Below are 22,474 nucleotides of genomic sequence, written 5' to 3' on the forward strand. Positions count from 1 at the left end.
GTATAAATAATCAAGTCTTCAACACTTAATAAAAAAGCTATTTATGACCCAGATTCAAAGTTCTAATGTCTGCCCCCCCCCCATGATTATATGACCACATTTTAGATGCTCGGCAACTGGCCTGCATTTACCCACCATTTTGCAATGTCCCACAGTCACATCGCCATCATTTGCACTGTTATTGCTGGAAACCAGACTTTACTTCCGGTTTCTGGTAAAAAAAATGCCTCATACCCGAACAATGGGTTTCTTTAATGATCAGGGTAGTCACTTAGTGACTGTGACATTCACTTTATGGCTGCCTTATTCATTTAACGACTGCCACAGAAAAGATCATAAAATGAAGTAGGTCATGTGGTGACCCGCTTTACATCCCCCATGACAAAATTGCAGGCTCAATTACAGTCATAAGTCATGGTCTATGGCAGTGGTTCTCAACCTGTGGGTCGGGACCCCATTTGGGGTCGATCGACCATTTTATGGGGGTCGCCAAGCAAGGCTGTCCGCCATTTCTTTTGTCCACCATTTTTTTTGTCCACCATTTTTCCCCCTTTTCCGGCGGATGCCTTACCTCCCTTGGGCTGGGCCATCTGTGGTCGGCCTGCTCCGTCTCTGCCGCTTGCCAGCTACGCCTTGGCCGGCGCAGGGGGAGGAACCACGCATGCGTGGCGCTCCTGGGCAGGGAAAGTCCTCGACTTACGACCGGTTGGGTAGTCCTCGACTTATGACCGGTTTAGTCCTCGACTTACGACCGGTTGGGGTCACGGCATTAAAAAGGTTGAGAACCACTGGTCTATGGTATCATGGTCCATAAATTAGGCTCAGACTTAATGAATGGTAGCATAGCCTAACTACAGCAAATAAAAGTGTCTCTTAATCAAATTTCTTAAGTTTGACAATTTCCAAATTGAAATCTACACTGAAAGTTGGCACAATTGGGAAGCGCCATTCTAGACCAGGGGTATCAAACTGGCGGCCCATGGGCTGGATGTGTCACATGCACACCACGCCCATCCCGGCTCCACAAAGGCAAAAAACGTTGCGATACGTCACGATGCATCACGTAATGCGATTGAGTTTGCCACCCATGCTCCACACCAGGCATGTCAAACTGTCGGCCCACGGTCCGGATGCATCATGCCGAAACCGCACCCACATTGCCGGCAATGGAGAAAAAGTCGTGATACGTCGTGCGATGTCACGTGACCTTACAAATTTGACATGCCTGCTCTAGACCATGGAAAACAAGAAGCCTCCTCTTTGGCCGAAATAATTAAGGTGAGGCACAGATGGCTGACATGTGCCTTGATCTGCTGAATTTTTTTTCTCTGAAAATTGCATACTATATTGTTTCTAATTTCCTGATAAGACCAGCAGAGCTGAACATGTATTTGATTTCAAAAATATGCTTATAAAGGTTCAAGAAAAGGTCCTGACTTCTTGACCTCCAGAGACATTCATTCAGATATTTTGTTTCTTCCTTGATAGTGTTGCTTTCAGAACTTGTTTCATGGTTTCTTAATCAACTTCTGCAAGAGAAAACAAAGAAGCATTGCTTGCTTGCTTTATTGATGAGTGTGAACAAGAGTGTGAAGAATCACAAGTGGACTCAGAAAACGGGAGTAAAGCAAGCAGGCATGAAATGCTTTTGCTTTGAAATTGCCCAGTCTGTTAAAACAATTGTACATCATATTCTTTTTTTGATTTTTAAGCAAGCAAGCAGAAGTTTTGGAGTTGCGAAAAACAGGAGTTTGCTAGCTGCAACACATTTGAAAATAGAAACGCCAGGAACAAAATAATGCTGAGACAGAGCAGAGACAATTGGTACATATTAATTGTTTCATTGCTCACAGCAACTTCATAGTTTCACCAACATGATTTTATTTTGACAGAGGAACAGTTGGATAACATACTACAAACTACTAGTGCAGAAATTACCACTGAGCGAGAAAAAGTAACCTAGTGGCATCAGAAAGTACTTTAAAAGTGATGGAATCAGTTCTGTTTCCCCTTAGCAGCTCATTCATCAAACATATTTCCAAAAAAGGGAAGGGACAAAATCATTTTTTTTTCCTTTTCGGTGAGGTGCGGCAAGAGAATAAGGGTTGATTTATGGGCTTCTGAAAGGCTGCTTTAGAACAAAATATTGAAACTAGGAATAAAATGCCTATAAGATGAACCAAAGTAAATTTTGCTGCACACATAGCAAAATAAAATGTAATATGCAAGTATGCATAGCATACAGTTTATGAATAGGTTTTAAAAGAATCATAATTGAAAGCTAGTATATTTTACAAAACAATTGCATATGTATTTCACACTTAGGGAACATGGTCTGGCTAGCAGAGATTTAATTCCCCTTGAAATTAAGCAAAAAAAACCCCTGCATGTGTCATCCGGAAACCGCGTCCACCCCATTGCCGGCAATGGCAAAACTGGCCCGATACGTTGCGTGACGTCACGTGACTCACAAGTTTGACATGTCTGCTATAGAGATAGACTGATGGAAACAAGTCACTCATAGAAGAAAAAACAACAAGCAAGAACAATGTCCTTGCTGTCTAGTTCAGCCCAGTCCAGTGCAGCCCCAACGGAACTGAGCAACTGATTTCATAGCCTCCCCCTGGAAGAAAGCATGCAGACACCTGGAGAAGGGACATCATCAAGTACTTCTGTGATAGGAACAAAAGTAGCCCAGACTTCCCTAGGGAAAGTGTTGCTGATAGTGTTGTTGATAGGAGACTCACTTCTCAGGGGAACAGAATCAGCTGTCTATAGACCGGACCATCAATCTAGAGAGGTCTGTTGACTCCCTGGAGCAAAAATCAAAGATGTGGTGACAACCTTACTAAGATAATTACTCTCTCTTTCTTCTCCTTCATTTGGGTACAAATGACACAGCAATGAATCTAAAACAATATCAAGAGACTTAAGAGCAGCTCGGCAATAAAGTTAAGGAGTTAGGAGCACAAGTAGTGTTCTCATCTGTGCTTCCGACAAGGTCCTAAGATGAAAATCTTAAAGGGGGAAAACAACTTAAGAAGCATAGAAAACTCTAAAAACAGCACAATAACATTGAAAAAGAAAAATAAGAAATCTAACATGAAACCAACATGGCTGCACAAAGAACTATCTGATAAACTGAAAGACAAAAAGGATAAGTATAAAAAATGGAAAGAGGGACACATAAATAAGGCAGAATACCAGCATATAGTCCGAATCTGCAAAGATGTCAAGAAAACTAAGGCTCAGAATGAAGTAAAATGTGCAACAAATGTCAAAAGTAATTTTAAAAAAAGTTTCAACATATAAAAAATAAGAAACAATCAAAGAAACAATCGGTTCACTAATGGAAGAAAATGGCAAGGAAGTGACAGGTAGAGCTGCTTAATTCTTTCTTTGCATCTGTCTTCACATAAAAAGAAAAATTGCCTAGACAGAACAGAACATAAAAGACAGTCTAGGAAGTCAAATTAAATTAGGCAAGAAAATAGTAAGAGAACTCCTGTCTACTCTAGACAAGTTCAAATCACCAGGATCTGATGGATTACATCCCAGAGTGTTGAAGGAGCTGGCAAACGTATCTCCTAACCACTGAACCATATGTTTCAAAGTTCCTGAAGCACCAGGGAACTACCAGAGGACTGGAAAAGAACTGGTATGGTTCTCATATTCAAAAAAGGGAAAAAAACAGATCCAGGAAATTACAGACCAATCAGCCTGACATCAGTACCTGGGAAGATACATGGATACATGGATTTCAGTAAGGCATTTAACAAAGTAGACCACAATCTACTTCTTGGTAAGCTAGAAAATGTGGGATAGACAGCAGCATCACCAGAGGAATTTGTAACAGGCTGAGAAACCACACTCAATGTGTAGTCCTTAATGGAATTACATCTACATGGAGGGAAGTAAGCAGTGGGGAACCCCAATGTTTTGTCTTAGGCCCAGTACGCTTCAATATCTTCACAAATGATTTAGATGAGAAGTAGAAGGGGAACTCATCAAATTTGCAGATGACACCAAGCTGGTAGGAATAGCCCACTCCTCAAAAAATAGGCCTAAGATCCAGATGGATCTTGACGGACTTGAACACTGGGCCCTATCTAACAAAATGAAATTCAATGTAGAAAAAAGGAAGGTTTTACACTTGGGTAAGAAAAACCAAATGTACAAGTACAGATTAGATGAAACTTGGCTGTATAGCAATAACTGCGAGAGGGATCTTGGGCTCCTTGTGGACAATCACTTAAATATGAGCCAGCAGCTGCCAAAAAAGCCAGTGCAATTCTAGGCTGCATTAACAGAGGGATAGAATCAAAATCTTGTGAAGTGTTAGTACTGCTTTATAATGCCTTGATAAGACCACACTTGGAATATTGCATCTAGTTTTGGTCACCACAGTATAAAAAAGATGTTGAGACTTTGGAAAGAGTCCAAAAAAAGCAACAAAGATGATTAGGGGGCTGGAAGCTAAAACATGAAAAAGGGTTGCAGGAATTGAGAATGTCTAGTCTAGTAAAAAGAAGGACTAGGGGTGACATGATAGCAGTATTTGAGGGGCTGCCACAAAGAAGAGGAGGCCAACCTATTTTCCAAAGCACCAGTAGGCAAGATAAGAAGCAATGGAGAGAAACTAACCAAGGAGAGAAGCAACCTAGAACTAAGGAGAAATTTCCTGACACTGAGAACAATAAACCAATGGAAAGACTTGTCTTTAGAAGTTGTTGGTGATCCATCACTGGAGGCTTTTAAAAAGAGACTGGACATCCATTTTTCTGAAATAGTATAGGGTCTCCTGCTTGAGCAGGGGATTGGACTAGAAGACCTCCAGGATCCCTTTCAACTCTTTTATTATTCTGAGTGGCTTTAGAGAAAGCAAAAGAGAGCTGGCATTTACATCCAATCTGGGTTGCTGAAGCAGATGACCAAATTTTCTAAACAAAATCCTCCATTATGTGAAAATTAATAGTGAGGCATTATTCTCCATCCACGGCCTTCTAAGACCTTTGTTAATGGCCATGGAGAATTAATCTAGTAGCTGACTGCCTCAGTCATTTTAGATCCTTTTTTGAGAAGTTCCATTGTAAAATAGTGCTAGAGTGCCTTGATGAAAGTAGACATTTTTAATTCTGTACCATTAAGAAATATACAGTAAGCAAGCATAGATATTTTATACAATGTGAGATTTTAAAAATGCTTACTACATTATGTACTTGTCGCTCTGAAATGGGAACTCTCCCAAGGCAAAAGGTTGGAACTTTGATTTTATATAGCCAAATACACAAATTAATATAAGTTGTGACTCTCAGTGTACCAGTGATTTTGCTACAATTTTATGTGTCATGGTTGTTACCATAGCAGGAATACTCAAAGGGAATTTTGTCTTAGGCAAGTTAGTTTGATTTCACATTCAAAATCAAATTCAAAGTTGCTAAGTGATCTTCTCTATTCTCCTTTCATTGAACTTCCATCATGTCCAGCTCCATCAAATAGGAGATATCTGGATCTGAAAGTGAAATCTCAGGCAAGAAAATTGGAGGATTGCAGAATTTAAAAAATATTTTAAAGTTTGCTTTAGCATCATAGAACATAGAATAATAGGGCTGAAAGGGACCTCGGAGGTCTTGGTGGTCCAGCCCCCTGCTCAAGAAGCTGACCTTATATCATTCTTCACAAATTGCTTTTTAAAATCATTATCATTATAAGAATGAAAGGTTTTAAAAAAAACTCAATTATTTTTACATGTTTGGGTAATTAAAGAAGTGAAAAGAAGACATCATATTTGAGTTTTTTCTGCTGCTTGGTTTGAGAGTGCAGTTTTTGGATGAACTGGGCTAAAAAAATATGTCCTTCCTAGTAGAATAAACCATATTGCTGGTGCAAAACTTGCAAATGATGTAGCCTAGAACTATGTTGGCTTTTTTTTTGTAGCTGCAGCAATACTCATACTTAAGCAGTGATCCACCAGGACACCTAGATTCCTCTCACTGTTACTATTGTTGAGCCAGGTATCCCCTATTCTATATCTACAGTATGCATTCGGGTTTTTTCTGCCTAAGTGTACGACCTTACTTTTCTTACCACTAAACTGCATATTGTTGCACAATGCTCAAATCTGTCAAGATCCTTCTGAATCTTGAATCTATCTTCCAAACAGTTAGCAATTCCTGCCAACATGATGCCGTCTGCAAATTCAGTGAGTTCCCCTCATCTAGATTATTTATAAAGATGTTGAGGAGTACCGGACCCAAGACTTTGAGGTCCCCCACTGTATGCTTCCATCTATGTAGATGTTGCTCCATAGAGGATTACATGCTGAGTGCAGTTGATCAGCTAACTGCGAATCCATCTAATGATGGTACAGTCTACTCCACATTGTTCTATCTTATCAAGAAGTAGGCTATGGTCTCCTTTGCCAAATTCCTTAGTATACTATATCCAGTATAGTATACTGTCCCAGTATAATATATCCACAGCATTTCCCTGATGCACTAATTTAGTCATTTTATCAAAGAGGACAATAAGGTTTATCTGGCGTATCTGTTTTTAATAAACCCATGCTGGCTTCCAGTAATCACCTTGTTCATTAGTAAATGTTCACAAATCCACTGCTTGATTACCTTTTCCAGGATTTTTTCCAGACTTTTTTTTATAATCTGATGAGGGAGAGTCTTTTCATTCAGGATGGCTAAGTTTGAGCTGGCTGTTTACATTATAGCCTTCTAAATGTTTATCAGTCCAGGAACCCATACATGATCATGAGGTATATTTCTATGACAACAGAAATATATGAATTTGGGACATGTACGGTGAGTAGATAATGGATAGCACACAACCCCTAACTATGCTTACAGTTCTAAAGTTGAGGGAAGCAAGAGAAGAAGAAGACAATAGATAAGATAGATAATTAGCTGATTGGTCTGTAGTTTCCTGGATCCTTTTTTTTTTACCCTTTTTGAAGATTGGAACCACATCAGCTGTTTTCCAGTCTTCTGGCAGTCTCCCTATGCTCCAGGAACTCTGAGATATTTCATTCAGTGGTTCTGAGGCCACATCTGCCAGCTCTTTCAATATCCTGGAATGTAATCATCTGGTCCCAGAGCTTTGAACCTGTCCAAAGCAGATAGGTGTTCTATTACCAATTCCGTGCCTATTTGGATCTGCATTATGTTCTGTCTTTTCTTTTGTGTAAAGACAGATGCAAAGCAGGGATGGAGCAGTTCTGCTTTCTCCCTGCTGCCTGTCATCTTTTTGCCATCTTCTCCCATTAGTGGACCCATTGTTTCCTTGACTTTCTTTTTGTTCCTTACATATTGAAAGAAAGTTATTTGGGGCATTTGTTGCACGTCTTAGTTCATTACCTTCTTATTTAGCACCTATTTTAGTGTAATACTTTCTTACTTACATTATTACTTAGGTGAGGCAGTTATGCAATCACTGTGTCTAGTTAAAAATATGCTGTTAAGAGCCATTTATTTATTTATTTGCAAAACTTCTGTACCATCCCAATCTCACAGCATTAGCTTACTTTTCTTACATATGCAGCCTTTTTTGTTCAAAGCCCTTTTTCCATACCTATCAAATATGTAGTCTGTGTCTCAACAAAGTTAAACAATTAGATCACCTTCTCATAGCCTTGTGGATTGTGCCTCACATGGGTGTAAATAAAGTTTGAAACATGGGGAAGCCCCTCATAAAAAAAGGACTGGAGTACATTCCTCAATGCCTTTACTTTTAGTCACATTTCATTGGGACTAATAACTTCTTTGGCAAGAAAGATTTGGGGGAGACATTTATCAATCAATGTCATATTCATTGCCTTTCTAAGTTGTAAATCATTTTATGTGTCTGAAACACAGAAAGAACTAATTGGCTTTATTGTTGCTTTATTCATATATATGTATATGCATATTTTTGGGGAAATAACTAGTAACCTGTAACTATGGAAATGGAGGCTGCCAACACACGTGTGATGACACAGATAGTGGTCCTGTATGCGGTTGTCATCAGAAATATGCATTGCATTCAGATGGACGAACGTGCATTGGTAAGTACCTTTCTATAATTGTGTGGGTGTCAGTTGTAGAAAAGGATATGTTAAGGAATCTTAATGTTATTTGATAAGATTGGACTGTGAATGTCATGCAAGCCAGCAAATAAGAGCATAATGATGCATTAGCTGATTAAGGATTTGTCATTTTAAACAAAAACAAGTGTCTTAGCTAAATCCCAGCTGATTTTAAAGAGTGAGTTATGTATTTCTAACAGAAATCCACACCTAGATTTTTCTTCAATTTAGCAGTGTCTGATATAAGCTTTAAATAATTCTCACGGCATTTTTACTTAATTTTTAAATGGAATCTAATTATGAAAGCCAGAAAGTCCAATAATAATTCCTAATTAAATTTTACCATGGAACATTGAACAAGATAGAAGCTCAGTTTTCATGAACGAGAGCTCATTGCACAAACTATACAATTTATACAGAATTCTCTCTTCTTTAAATATTGATACATTAACCAAAGTTACCCTATATCTGTAGAGAAATAAATTGTCATCTGTAAAAAAAAAAGTCTAATTCCATGAAGTCAATATATATATATATAAATAACCAACTCTCCTTTAACAAACTTTGACCATGCAGAGTAGGGGATCTTGGTTCCAACATGGAAATATCTCAGACTGGGGTTAGTTCGCAACTATTATCTTGGGTGAAATGAATAGATTTCATTGTAAAAAGTGGACAGATTAAGATCATAAGTAAAATGTAATTGCTATGCTGGGTTTAGGATATTTGGGGATTCTCCATAGTTGTATTTTTGAATAATTAAGAATAATCCTAATAGGACTATTCCCATAACTGCAGAGGATAACCTTAGGTTGAGAATCTGAGTATTGATGCAATTGAGGGTTCTGAGAATAAAAAAAAAATCACGCTTAAATTTCTATCCTGTATCTTTTAATGATTTTTGTGCGGTTTGGCATACTGTTGAATCACTGAAAACTATATTTTCTCCTTCCATTTTTTGCAATGTTGCTATGTAATATGACATCATGTTACACTATTTGTTCTGATGTAAGTCGCATATTGCTGCTTGTGTGTGCATTTTTTTTTTACATGTCCTTCTCCACTCTCTGAGTAGAATTTTCTCTTAGAATTTTTTTTTTTTCAAATTTTTGTTTTGTTTTCATTTTATTCCTGTTTTCTGGTGATGGTTCCTGATTGCCTGTCTTGTATGATATCTGAAGTTAATACATTATTTCTGGAAAAAAAAACTCAAAACGGAAAAGAAAATGTCAAAACCAAAGCCTCTATTGCAGCCTGATCCCATCTAGAACTTGATTTCTTCCTAGAACAGAACCATTTAGCATTTCCACAGATAACCTCTGCCAGCTTCTTCCCCTTCTTGTGATTCTTTTGCTCCTTGTTTCTCCTTTGTCTTTACTCTCTACGGTGATGTCTGGAATTCTGACATCACTGCACGGATGCAAATATTGGCAAAGGCGCCGAAGTTATCTGTTTGTCTAATCCATTTTGTTTTTGTTTCTTTGGCTTATTCTCTTATTTGATGTCTGCTGCATGTACAAGTTCCCCCCCTCCCTTGTGTTTTGTTTTTGCTTTGAAGTGCAGTACGTTTTTTTATCATTTTATAATTTTAATCCCGCAACCACTGCTTTTGCACATTATTTAATCATCTTTACTCTTATCATCTCTTCTCATCCCTGCAAATGGATCATTTGGGGGGGTGTATTTTGAAATTCTACATTAATTTGCTGTAATGCTGATTTGGAGTTTTTTCCTATATACCAGACCATCAGAAATTACCTGCAAGATGCCATATCACTAACACCGCCATCTGCTTTGCTGCATGCTTCAAAAATTATTAGTCTCCTCCTATGACATCTTTTTTGTAGCACTGAATGTTTAGCTAGTTGTGTTCCATAGACAAGCAGGCAACCAGCACTGCCCAATTTGTTTCATTTTTAAGTTTGTGTTTCTTTTCTTTTATATTTTATTTTTTAAAATGCATGCATTTTTTTTTAAATTTCTTGTGGTTTATTTATTTATTTTAAATCAACATGAGCACATTCCCATGCCCACCCATCACCGGATTCTTGTAGCTGTGTTCTGTTTTCAAAAACTAGCATTTGTCAACGTGTCATACTTACCTTCCCCCCCCCCCTCCTCTTTTTTAACAATGTTTACTTTAAATGTTGTTATAAATTACGTTTCTAAATTAACACCAGTCTGGGGCATCCTTTCATGTGTGTGTGTGTGTGTGTGTTTATTAGTGGGAGATCTTAAATGTTGGCTGGGGAATGGCTTTGTTTTCACCCCCTTTTACCACCTCTGCACTACCTTCCTCCCTCCAACAAACCTTGGTTTGTGTCTGGGATTACAAAAGGGAGTCACATTTCTAAATGGGGGTTTTCATGTTTTCATGCTTTAGTCGCCCAAAGCCAAGAGACTGTCTTCCACAGTGGAAAACTGGGCTTCTCATTAACCAAGTGCTCCATGTTTGTCCCCTTCCTTTGTTTTAGAGAAGGATGAGGCTGCAATTGAGAGCTCTGAGTTCAATGCCACGTCAGTAGCTGATGTGGACAAGCGGGTGAAACGGCGGCTACTTATGGGTAAACCTTTTCTTCCACTTTCTTTGTTGTGCTCCCAGCTTTGTCTTTCTCTGTGGGGATGAGGGGTCTTCAGTTATTTCTGTACTTGATTTGTTCATCTCTGTGCTGAGGTTCCTAATTTGTGAAGGATCTCAGGTTTTCATCGAAAAAAAATATCATTTTTCTCCCCCCATTTTACATCTACTTTCTCTGTATACACAATCTGTTTATGACATTGTAATGTTAATGTTGAAAGTCTTTGCTGCAGAGGAGAAAACGTTGGCCAATAACTTGCTTGCCTGGCACATACTCACTTTGCACACAACTTGTATCATTTTCTGTGACCACAAACTTACCAAATACGTGTTTGATACATTATGATGCAGGTGAAGTTTCGTTCTCCGAGCTTGTGGGTTGGTGTGCAAATGTTTTGTTATCAGGCAAGGTAACACCTTCAGGTGTGGGTGTGTCGAGTGAGGGTCTTGTGATGGATCAGGTGTGAGTCATCAGAGAGAGGCTTGTGATGGGTCTTGTGATGGGGAGGATACCCATCACCAGCCTCTCACTGATGACTCACACCTGACCCACTGATAATTCACACCCTCCAACGACTCTGAGCTGAAGTAACCTCCCCATCACAAGACCCATCACCAGCCTCAATCTGATGACTCACACCTGACCCATCACAAGACCCTCACTTGACACCTCCCCCAACTGAAGCCCTTATAAACAGAAAACACCGACATTGACATCTCCTAAACGCCATTGAAGAGGTTACCTAGCCTGGTAATGAACCATTTGGAAACCAACGTACAAGCTCAGAGAATGTACCTTCACCTTCATCCTATACCTGAGGTACAGATATTTGCCACTATTGCAAACATTATGATGCATTATGACATTATTACATGATGGATATAAAATACACATTAACATAACCCTTGAGATTTATGTTAAAGCAGTGATATTGTAAAATAATTTATCTCCTTTATGTGGGTCTTTATTAAAACAATGGTTTTCATTTTGCTTTGGTCATAGAATAATGTTTCCTTGAAATAATTTTGAAATTATTGGAAAAATCTCCTTGCCTAATGTAATCAATAAGCTGTCATGTGCTTTTTTTCTAACCAAGATGTATATAAATATAAATATAGCCAATTGCAATAGCTGCTGTTTTTTTTCTACTTTAAGTATTTAAGGCTGGTGAATGCAGAAACAATCATTATTTATTGCTCTTGTGGGATTATTCCTTCCTTTTATATAGCATTTAATTAGAATTGTAGTCGTATTTAGTCATATTACCTATGAACATAGGTAAAAACAAATCCAATTATTCACATGGATCTCAAATTTCCCATGAGCCTGTTGTCTTAACCTGTGGATCTCTATTGTACAGAAAGTTAAAATTCATTTAGAATGCCAACCTTCCATCTAATAATAATGGGAATAATGAGAGTTGCAGTTCCAAGGCAAATGGAGAAAACAGATTGTAGATAGTTGTATAAACCTGGTCCATCATTCAAAAATAATATAATTGAGAGAGATTTCTCGGAGTTGGTGATTTTTTTTCTCTTTCTTCCTCCAAACCTTTCTTCAAGGGGTTATATAAAAACATCTATCTATCTATCTATCTATCTATCTATCTATCTATCTATCTATCTATCTATCTATCTCTATATCTATTATCTATTTATTAGCTCTATCTATCTTCTTACATCTCTCTCTCTATTATCTATGTATCTATCTATCTATCTCTATTATCTATTAGCTCTATCTATCTATCTATCTATCTATCTATCTCTATTATCTATTAGCTCTCTCTATCTACTTACATCTCTCTATATATCTATCTATCTACTTACATCTCTCTCTATTATCTATCTATCTACTTACATCTCTCTCTACTTACATTTCTCTCTCTATTATCTATCATCTATCTATCTATCATCTATCTATCTATCTATCTATCTATCTATCTATCTATCTATCTATATCTATTATCTCTCTCTCTCTCCTTACATCTCTTTCTCTCTCCTTACATCTCTCTCTCTCATCTATCTATCTATCTATCTATCTATCTATCTATCTATCTATCTATCTATCTATCTATCTATCTATCTATCTATCTATCTATCTATCTATCTATCATTTAAAAACTGCATATCTCCCTCACAAGGGGCTCCAGATGATATACAAATCCTTCTAAGCCTCCTAGAATTACTGAGAGAGAATTGGATGGTCATATCAATTTTCTTAAATAAATAATAAAAACATAAAATTTTGGGTTTTTTTTTACTGTGACCAACAGAAGAGTATTTAAAATTTCCTGCTTTGTTTCCATTGCAAAATATTTTCTTGGCACTACATACAGTCAGGCTATTTAGGGTCAGACCTGAAAATTTTTGGATGGAAGGAAATCCAGGCCTGTAGATTAGATTGGGAACTTGAAAAATCAATCCAGAAGAAGGAAATGGCAAGCTACTTTTGTATTATTTGTTGTTTATTTTTTATTTCTTATCTATATAAAGGTAGCCCTCGACTTACGACCACAATTCAGCCCAAAATTTCTGTTGCTAAGTGAGACATTTGTTAAATCAGTTTTGCTCTGACCTTTCTTGCCAGAGTTGTTAATTGAATCACTTCAGTTGTTAACTTAGTAACATTGTCTTTGCCTTTGCTTGTCAGAAGGTTACAAAAGGTGACATGACTCCAGGACACTGTGATTGTCATAAATATAAGTCAATTGTCAAGCACCTGGATTTTAATCAAGTGACCATGGGGGATGCTACAGTGGTTGTAAGTGTGAAAAATGGTCATAAGTCACTTTTTTCAGTGCCATTGTAACTTTGAACAGTCACTAAATGAACTGTTGTAAGTCGAGGACTATCTGTACTCATTATCGTGACTTTCAACTGGGTGAAACAGTGCATCATTTATTTATTTACTTGTTTCTTGGTTAGTTTCTTGCCCGTCTCACCAGAATTGATTCTAGGCAGCTTACATTCAGTTAAAATGCATTATAAAGGATTAAAACAATAAATAAGAATCATAAATTAAAATTCAATTAAAATAAAACTAACCAAGAATGAGAGGGAGGGCAACAGTTTTTGAACCCATGTACCTCAGATGGACTATCCTACAGAATTTGTCCAACATCTGGGACCCTTGATTCCTGAGGGAATGAAATTTGGGAAAGTTGTGGCTGCTCAGTGCTACTGGCTGCTGCTGCTGCGGTCATGTGATCTTTATTTTCAATATTATGTGACAGTTTCCCAGCCAGTTTCACAATCCCTTGTCCCAAAGGTGCTTTTTCACAAGGCAACTGGACTTCCTTGTTTTTTCTTTTCAAGATGTTTCGCTTCTCATCCAGGAAGCTACTTCAGCTCTGACTGGATGGTGTGGAATGGAAGGTTTTATATTTCTTGCACACAGCTGGTCATTTGCATTCTTTTAGCGAGTCAGGACAAGATTCAGCAGTCCATCTGCATTTAAAAGACAAAGGCCACTCTTTTGAAGACAGCAAAGTCCACATTTTGGACAGAGAGGACTGCTGGGGTCAAAGAGGACATCTAGGTCAAAATTGAACAGACTTCTCTCAACAGAAAGGGAGGGATAGGAATCATCTATCTCGAGTCTACAACACAGTCCTTTCAACAGTCCCAAGAAGGCTCCACACCCATTTGGCACTACTCAGGTGACCTTGACAAAGCATCCAGGTGACATCAACAACTCAAGAATGCAAATGACCAGCTGTCTGCAAGGAATATAAATTCTCCCATTCTCCACCACCCAGTCAGAGCTGAAGAAGCTTCTTGGATGAGAAGTGAAACATCTTCAAAGAGGAAAAAAGAAAGTCCAGTTTGCCTTGTGAAAAAGCACCTTTGGGACAACCATGACCTGAATGACTGAGAATCTCCATAGACATTTCACAATCCCTTGTTCTCTTCCTCACCTAGCAGCAATCACTTACCTACTTTTTGGAAAGGGAAGGGAGACAGGAGGGAGATTTCTGATGCTGCCGGCCAGATTGCCACAACAAAACTCAATGAGGAAGACCCAGGAAACCAGGGCTCCTACTCCCACTGCTTTTCCCTCCAGCCTTGGTCATTCTGTTTTTCTGTTTTGGTAAGGGAGTATCTCTGAAACAATGACCCAATGGGCCATGAGTTTTCTAGATACATTTAAACCCCTCTTCATGCATTTTTAAACTCTGCAGTCAAGCCTTATCTTAACTTGAGACAGACTTTATCTTAGGTCAGTGATGGCGAACCTTTTAGAGACCGAGTGCCCAAACTGCAACCCAAAACCCACTTATTTATTGCAAAGTGCCAGGGCTGCATCAGCATTGTGGTGCCCTCAGGGGGTATGTGGCCCACTGGGTGGGCGTGGCTGCAGTGGTCATGGCAGACTGGGTGAGCATGGCTGGGGCCAGTCCCTTGCCATCTCCGGGGCATCCCCGGGGGGCCAATGCCGCTTGCTCATTTCCTGCCCTGTCGCTTCCAAACATCACGTGCTCGCTACTCTGGCAATCTCTGCTGGGGCTACGGCGCGCGTGCCAACAGAGAGGGCTTTGAGTGCCACCTTTGGCACGCGTGCCAGAGGTTCGCCACCACTGTCTTAGGTTACTTGGGAATCTGTGAAGAACATCTTCAGAATGTACAGCAAGTAATTTGCTAAGAGTTTTAGTGTTCTAGGAGCAAAAATATACCTTTGGTGGGGTTATAGAGAGGTAGCCACCTATAGAAAAGGCATGTCATTTGTTATAGATATTCTTAATTGCAATATGGCTCCTCTACAGAAGATATCAGCTGCGTGAGCTTATACTTGTTGCAACAATGGAATATAAAAAAGTATAAACAAAGTGCTTGAGAGTAACAAGCACTTGTGCAAATAACAAAGGAATCAAAAGACAGACACACTTTATTAAAACCATTTATACTCTTCAGCCTGAAGCATTTGAGACAGTAGAACTCTTTTCAGGTTCTCTGAAATATATGCACAAAGATATGGCTCATTTTATTATGTTAATATGGATTCAACATCATACACAGAGGATATAATAGGCATACTATATTTATCATGAATTATGAACAAGGGTTCTTTCCATTAGGAATCTGAAGTTAATGTTAAAGTCCATTGAGTGAAATACTTCACAATTAAAAGAATGGCTTCTAATTCTTCTGTGGATTTTTTTGTTTTATTTCGTTTTGAATCCATTTAAAGTGTTGAATTGCCTGGACCAAGGCACCCCTTAACAAAATCTGGTTTCCTCAAATGCTTTTCAACTCCTTCAAAAGAAACACAATTCTACCTTAAGGAGCCCTTGGCATAAATGGTCATTTTGGTGTTACCTCATGACACAGCAAGGCATCACAGAAGTGGTCAAAACAATCAGGATTGCAACTGTGAACATGTCATGGTGACTGTCATCTTAATTTTTGTACAAAAATACTACCCAAAGAAACCCTATGGAATAGACTGCTATAGGAGGTAATGAAGGTATAACTCTGGCAGCAGAACTGTTAATTTTCATGGGGATTCAGAAGGAATCTTCCTCCTCATAGAACTCCCAGGATATTTCCCTGATATCCAAAGCCAAAAAGCTTCTTGCTCTGTAGGGATCCAGATATGCCAAGGACTTCTCCCACTTTTAATTGCCAGCACAAATAACTCTTTTCATTTATCATTTATTTATTGAGAAAATGTATACGGCCATCCAACTCACTCTCGGACAGTTTACGAGGATAAAACCCCAATACAAAAACCAATAACCCCCTATCCATCTGGCAACAAAAATGAGACAAGCCACTTGATAGGCTCCATATCACTCTGGGATCCCCAGACCTGTTGGTAGAACCACATCTTTAGGGCCTTGTGAAAGAGTGTCAAAATGGGGGTCAATCTTATCTCTTCAGGGATCATGTTCAACAGATCCTTCTTCTTGGTCCTGCTAGATGAACCTCCTTAGGAGAGGGAACTCATAGCATTCCCTGCCTCCCTGCTCTGGTGGGTAGATACGATTGGAAAAAGACGGTCCTTCAAATAACCTGATCCTAAGCCAGGGGTCGGCAACCTTGGCTCTTTTATGACTCGTGGACTTCAGCTCCCAGAATTCCTGAGCCAGCCATGCTGAGGAGAAAGGGAGAGGTTTCCAAGCTGAGCCATGCTGGCTCAGGAATTCTGGGAGTTGAAGTCCACGAGTCATAAAAGAGCCAAGGTTGCCTACCCCTGTCCTAAGCCATGTTGGGCTTTGAAGGTGAGAACCAGCATCTTGAATTGGAGCCAGAAGCAAATCAGCAGCCAATGCAACTCCCACAAGAGAGATGACACTTGTGCAAATGTAGGCTTGCACAAAACCATGGGGCCACCACATTTTATAGTGAGGGAAACAACGTTCTGTCCCTGTTCTTGAACTTGATGTTAGAAAGTCTAGCTGTACTTCGCTACAGAAGTCACTGAAGACTAAAACTACTTATTTTATGTAATTCCTTAATACAAAGCATAGACAATAAATGAAAAATAAATTAATAACATGCACAGAAGGAAAGCAAAACAAAGCACAATTTCTCTCTATTTCTTTTTTTGCAAATGTATAATAAGTTACAATATATTACTATGCAGTTCACTGAACTCTGTATTTAAATGTGTTTCCTTTTAATCATATTAGAGAAAAAAATACAACAGCCAAATCTAGCCAGAATGGAGGGATGGTATTTATACCATTATTAACATTTTAGCACAAATCCCCAGATTTCCAGAACATGCTACTATTGCCAGAAATACATATAATGATCAGTGTCCCAAACAGTCAACCATCAATATTCTTTCAAATGTATATATTCTTCATATTGTCATGTGTCTGATTAACAAAACACTTAAAAGAACTTTCAGGCATTTTTTTAACCTAAAAGCATTTATTAAGGTTACAGAGATATCAGTACGGCATGGTGGAATGCTTAGATCTGATTTTCTTTTCCGTTGCACATAACATTCCAGGCATTTTTCCCTCCCCTATTTTGGGGTCATGGTTCACATCTTCCAATTAATTTGGAAGATGTGATTCACTTCCGGTTCCTTTTTCCCAGGCTTTCCTTATTCTCCTCCCCTTTCACTGCTGCCTGATTTAACTATAAAAATACCAGACAGTTCTGCATATTGTCAAAGCAAGAATATACAGTATTTGCAGCGTTGACACATATATTATATTTCTCCAGAGGTAGAATCTGATCTTATCAAGAAATCTGCAGAGGTTGTGACGTACAGAATCCTTCTTTCTGTAAATCATAACTTTACAACAAAGCAGTACTAAACCATTTACAACAATAATACAATTTTTCTTGAGAAATGTTAATTACACTTTTTGGTAGAGCTAAAAAATATGGCGCTGTCCTCATTCTCAAAAGATTGGTTTGTTGTTGCCATTATTGCCTGCCCAAATTCTAATAAGCTCTTAAGTGGCATTGGGTGTCTTTTTGTCTCTCTCAGCAGAAGCCACATATATGAACAAATAGCCTGTGTTGGCTGGAGATGATGGGCTTAAAAATATGCTACCACAATATAATTAAAATTGCATAATTAAAATCTTATTTTAAATTTAGCTGCTGATAAATTAGCTGCACTCTTTAGCAAAGGTGTGATAAGAATAAATATTCATTAGAAATGGAGCAAAATCTGGTGTAGTGTGTTTCTGTTTTTGTTTCCAAAAATATCTTATTCTCCAGCCATCATCTTTTCTTGTGCTCTCACAATGGAAAACTAGAATAGGATGAAAATGTCCAGAAGTGGCAGGTCATAAGCTTTTTTTTCCTGGCTCCCTTGCATTTTTACTTTGGGTTTCCTTCACCTGCTATTCATGGTTCCAGGTGCATTGGTAATGTCATAAATAGAATTGAAATCATGTCTGGAATATATCATGGGGATTTATAATTTTGAAAGCCCTAACTAAGCCCATAGGTTAACTAAAGATATAACATTCCTACCGTTAAATTTACAACATAAACAACACAACCAAAAGGAAAAAAAAGGAACAATGTAAAAATTCACATTGATTTTTAAAATTTAATTACAAGTTAGGTAAAAACTTGTACAAAAATACTTATTTTTTTCTATGGGTTTTCACTGCATAGTCATTTGAAATATTCAGAGGGACATCTTCGAACTACAATTAACTAAGTTTTCAGGAGAGGATAAAATAGAAACGAGTGGGTTGTTACCTTCACTTGATCAATCTCTGGAAAATGGTGTACTTCTCTGCAAAAGAAATATCCACCACAGTTATAAAATATGGCATATGTTAAAATTGACCAACTTTGTGTTCTGGAATACCCTAAAGCATGGTTGTTCAGCCTGTTGGCTTACCTGGGCCACACTGAGTGAAGAGGAATTATCTTGGGCCACATATAAAATATAGCCAATGTATGTAAATAACACATTTCTTTTATTTTTAAATATTTGCATTGTCTTATGGAGCCACATTGCTAGCTGGCTGTGGGTTGGACACACCTGTCATAAAATATTCATTTTACTGAAAGCATGCTTTGCTGCGGAGCATAATTCCATTATTTTGTTTAAAAATGAGAATAATATAATGATTGACTAATGACAGTTGGTAATGACATCCAAAGTTTAAAACATTGGAATTATATTTTATATGTCAAAGCAAGAGCATGAAGCATTGATATGGGAAACATTTTTCTATGAATTATTGCTTATAGTTTTCTTTTTTTTTATAACTGGTGGACTAAATTTAAAATTAGGCCATTGTAGCTATTCCTGCAGCTGAACCATACCTTAACCATTCCTATGACACTGTAAAGTTACTTCCACGTTTTCAAAATATGCTTTATTTTGGTATGTTTTTTTGCAAATCTCAAAATTGAGATTTCAAAGGAAATTGTTCTATGGGGATTAAATTAAAATAATTCTATTTAAGAATAGAGAGTGAGAGGTGTGGTACCTAAATTTAATAAATGAATACATAAGAAGATTGAATGTAATATGTTACATTCAAATATAAACACATATGATATCAACATATGTATTATACTTGAAGATGCTTGACAATCCATGTTTCGCAGAATCCAGCAAGGTACTAGAACAGTGATAGCGAACCTTTTAGAGCCTGAGTGCCCAAAAACCGCCCCGGTCCCCAGCCCGCCTGCGCTCCGCCCCCACCCCGCCCACCTGCAGGGCCACTCATCGCCTCCAGGGCCCACTGCAGCAGATCGCCCAAGCGGCCTTGCAATGCCATGGCAGCCACACCCTCCGCCCACATCCTGCAGCATCATCTGCACGCGATGGAGCACAAGGGTAGAGTCTTGTCCCTGCTGCCCAGCTGCCATGTCCTTGGCTGCACTGCTCTGCGCGGGCTGTGCCTGGCGGACACTCTCCTCCAGGGAGGGTTGCTTGTGAGGAAGGGGTTGCGGGGGGAGGCAGGGCTGGGGCAATGGCGCGTGTGCCCACAGAGAGGGCTCTGAGTGCCGCCTCTGGCATGCGTGACATAGGTTCGCCACCACTGTAACTAGAACTACAAGATTTATAGTATTGCACTCATGACTGCCACTGAAATTAATTCTCAAAACTGCCAGGTTTTGATGATAGGATATTTTTTGTTCTGCTGTTATTGATCAAACAGCAATGAAAATAAGTGTCAGAACTGAAATTAAAGAAACCCAACCAATCTTGCCGGGTGGCCATCTAAAAGCTAGACAACACATCCAGAGAATTCTAACACTGTTAGATTGGGAAATCTAAGAGAGAGAGTGAAAGAGTCCCAACCAAAAGAAAGCAATGACAAACCATTTCCATACTATACCTAGATGTGTCCATGTAAATCCCCAGGAGCTGAGCTCAGCTTAAACAAACTTCATCCTATTTTGCCAAAAGGTTCTGCTTGAGCAAGGGATTGTATCAGAAGATCTTCCAACTCTGTTATTTTATATTCTGTATTCTTTTCTATTTGTGGACTGATGTCTCACCATTTTCTTCCCTATTTTGTCTTCTATTCCTAATCTATGTTTTACAGTACTATTTTTGTTAGGTTGGATTATTTTTTTTTCTTTTGTGTAAAGATAGTCGCAAAGAACGAATTAAGCAGTTTCATTTTCTCCTTGCTGCCCATTCCTCCTTACCATCTTCTCCCATTAGTAGACCAATTATTTCCTTAACTTTTTTCTTCTTTTCTACATATTGAAACTTTTTATTATTATTTTTGACATATTTTGTAAGTCTGAATTCATTCTGAGCCTTAGCTTTGCTGACTTCATCTTTGCAGATTTCAGCTATTTGCTAGTATTCTCCTTTAGTTGCATGGCCCCCTTTCCATTTTTATACTTGTCCTTTTTGTCTTTCAGTTTATCAGAGAGTTCCTTGTACAACCATGCTGGTTTTATCTGGGCTGTCTTATTTCTCTTTCTTAATGGTATTGTGCTAGACTGGGCTTTTATAATTTCATTTTTCAGAGTTTCCCAAGCTTCTTGAGTTGTTTTTCCCTTTCAGATTTTCATCCATGGAACCCTTCACAAACGCTCTCTAGGTTTGTTTGTTGAAATCAGCTCTTTAAATTCTAAGACACTAGTTTGACTTTGTTCTATTGCTTGTGTCTGCATTATGTTGAATTCCAGTATGACATGGTCATTCTTCCCCAAATGTTCCTGCAACTTCAACCCTTTCTATCATTTCATCTGCGTTAGTAAGGATTACCGTAAGTCCAGTATAGCTGACCCTCTACCTCCCTCCTCTACCTTTTGAGTGAGAAAAATGTGTGCTAGATTCATCAGGTACCTGCTTGATCTCCCACTTGATGCAGAATTTGTTTCCCAATTCATATTATGGTAGTTAAAGTCCCCCATTACTATTATGGCCTGCTTCCTTAACTATCTCATTAGCAAAAAGTTTGTCTACTTCCTCTGTTTAGTTGGATGATCTGTGATATACACCTATGGCAAGGGCATTCCTTTTTCCTTTTATATTAACCTAAAATGCATTCAAGGTTTTCATCCTTGGTTTTTTTGCATTTCTGTAGAAGTGTGGTTATTTCTTATATATGATGCAACCCCACCTTCTCTTTTATCAGGTCTGTTTCTTTTGAACAATTTAAATCCTTCTAACTGTACATTCCAGGCATTCCAGGAGTTTCATCTTACCAAATTTCTCTAATAACAACAATGTCATACTTGCCCTCATGTACTAGGACTTCAAAGTTGTTCCTCATACTTTGAGCATTAGTGTATAGGCATCTGAGTCCTTTTTGACTGAACTGGATTTGCTTCCTACATCTCCTATTTTGTATCGTGAGTTCTTCGTCTTTCTTATTACTTGGTTGATTGCCCTAAGATTTATGCTTGGAATTAGCTCCTAAAAATTCATCTCCCTCTCATTCCAGTTTTAGGATAAGGTGAGCCAATTGATTTCAAAACATGTTCTTCCTGGTTCTTGCGAAGTGTGGCTCACCCCCCATGCAGCTATTGTAAACTGTGGTCTCAAAATCCAAAGTTATCTCAACAGCACCATCCCCTAAGTCAGTGGTTTGCTTCAAAAATTCTGTGCTCTCTCATTAGACTTTTCATTGAGAGTACAGAGAAAAACACCACCACTTGTGCCACCATCTCTTTGGCTTTCATGGCTATCTGCTCATAGTCTCTTTATATTGTTTTCAGGTTCTTTGTCACATCATTCGTCCCCACATGAAAGAGGAGAAAGGGTTAATAATCTATGGACTTAATTATTTTAGTAAGCCTCTCAGTCACATCTTTGATCTTTGCTTCTGGGAGACAGCAAATCTCCCTAGACAGATTGTCCAGTTTGCAAATTACTAATTCAATTCCCCTGAGTAGTGAGTCTCCTATCACCAATACAT

At 38.4% G+C, this 22,474-nt stretch overlaps 1 protein-coding gene across 1 annotated transcript in view; it reads left to right on the top strand.

The window, feature by feature from the left end:
• SCUBE1 (signal peptide, CUB domain and EGF like domain containing 1) overlaps positions 1-22,474 on the top strand; it is a 238,713-nt gene that overhangs the window by 162,283 nt on the left and 53,956 nt on the right. Inside the window, exons 6-7 of the mRNA XM_015820201.1 lie at positions 7,937-8,053; positions 10,549-10,638. Of these exons, the coding sequence (XP_015675687.1) occupies positions 7,937-8,053; positions 10,549-10,638 (207 nt within the window). The remainder of the gene's footprint in view (positions 1-7,936; positions 8,054-10,548; positions 10,639-22,474) is intronic.

The sequence above is a fragment of the Protobothrops mucrosquamatus genome, unplaced genomic scaffold (assembly GCF_001527695.2).
Source record: "Protobothrops mucrosquamatus isolate PMUCROS unplaced genomic scaffold, P.Mucros_1.0 scaffold1087, whole genome shotgun sequence".
Classification (NCBI taxonomy): domain Eukaryota; kingdom Metazoa; phylum Chordata; class Lepidosauria; order Squamata; family Viperidae; genus Protobothrops; species Protobothrops mucrosquamatus.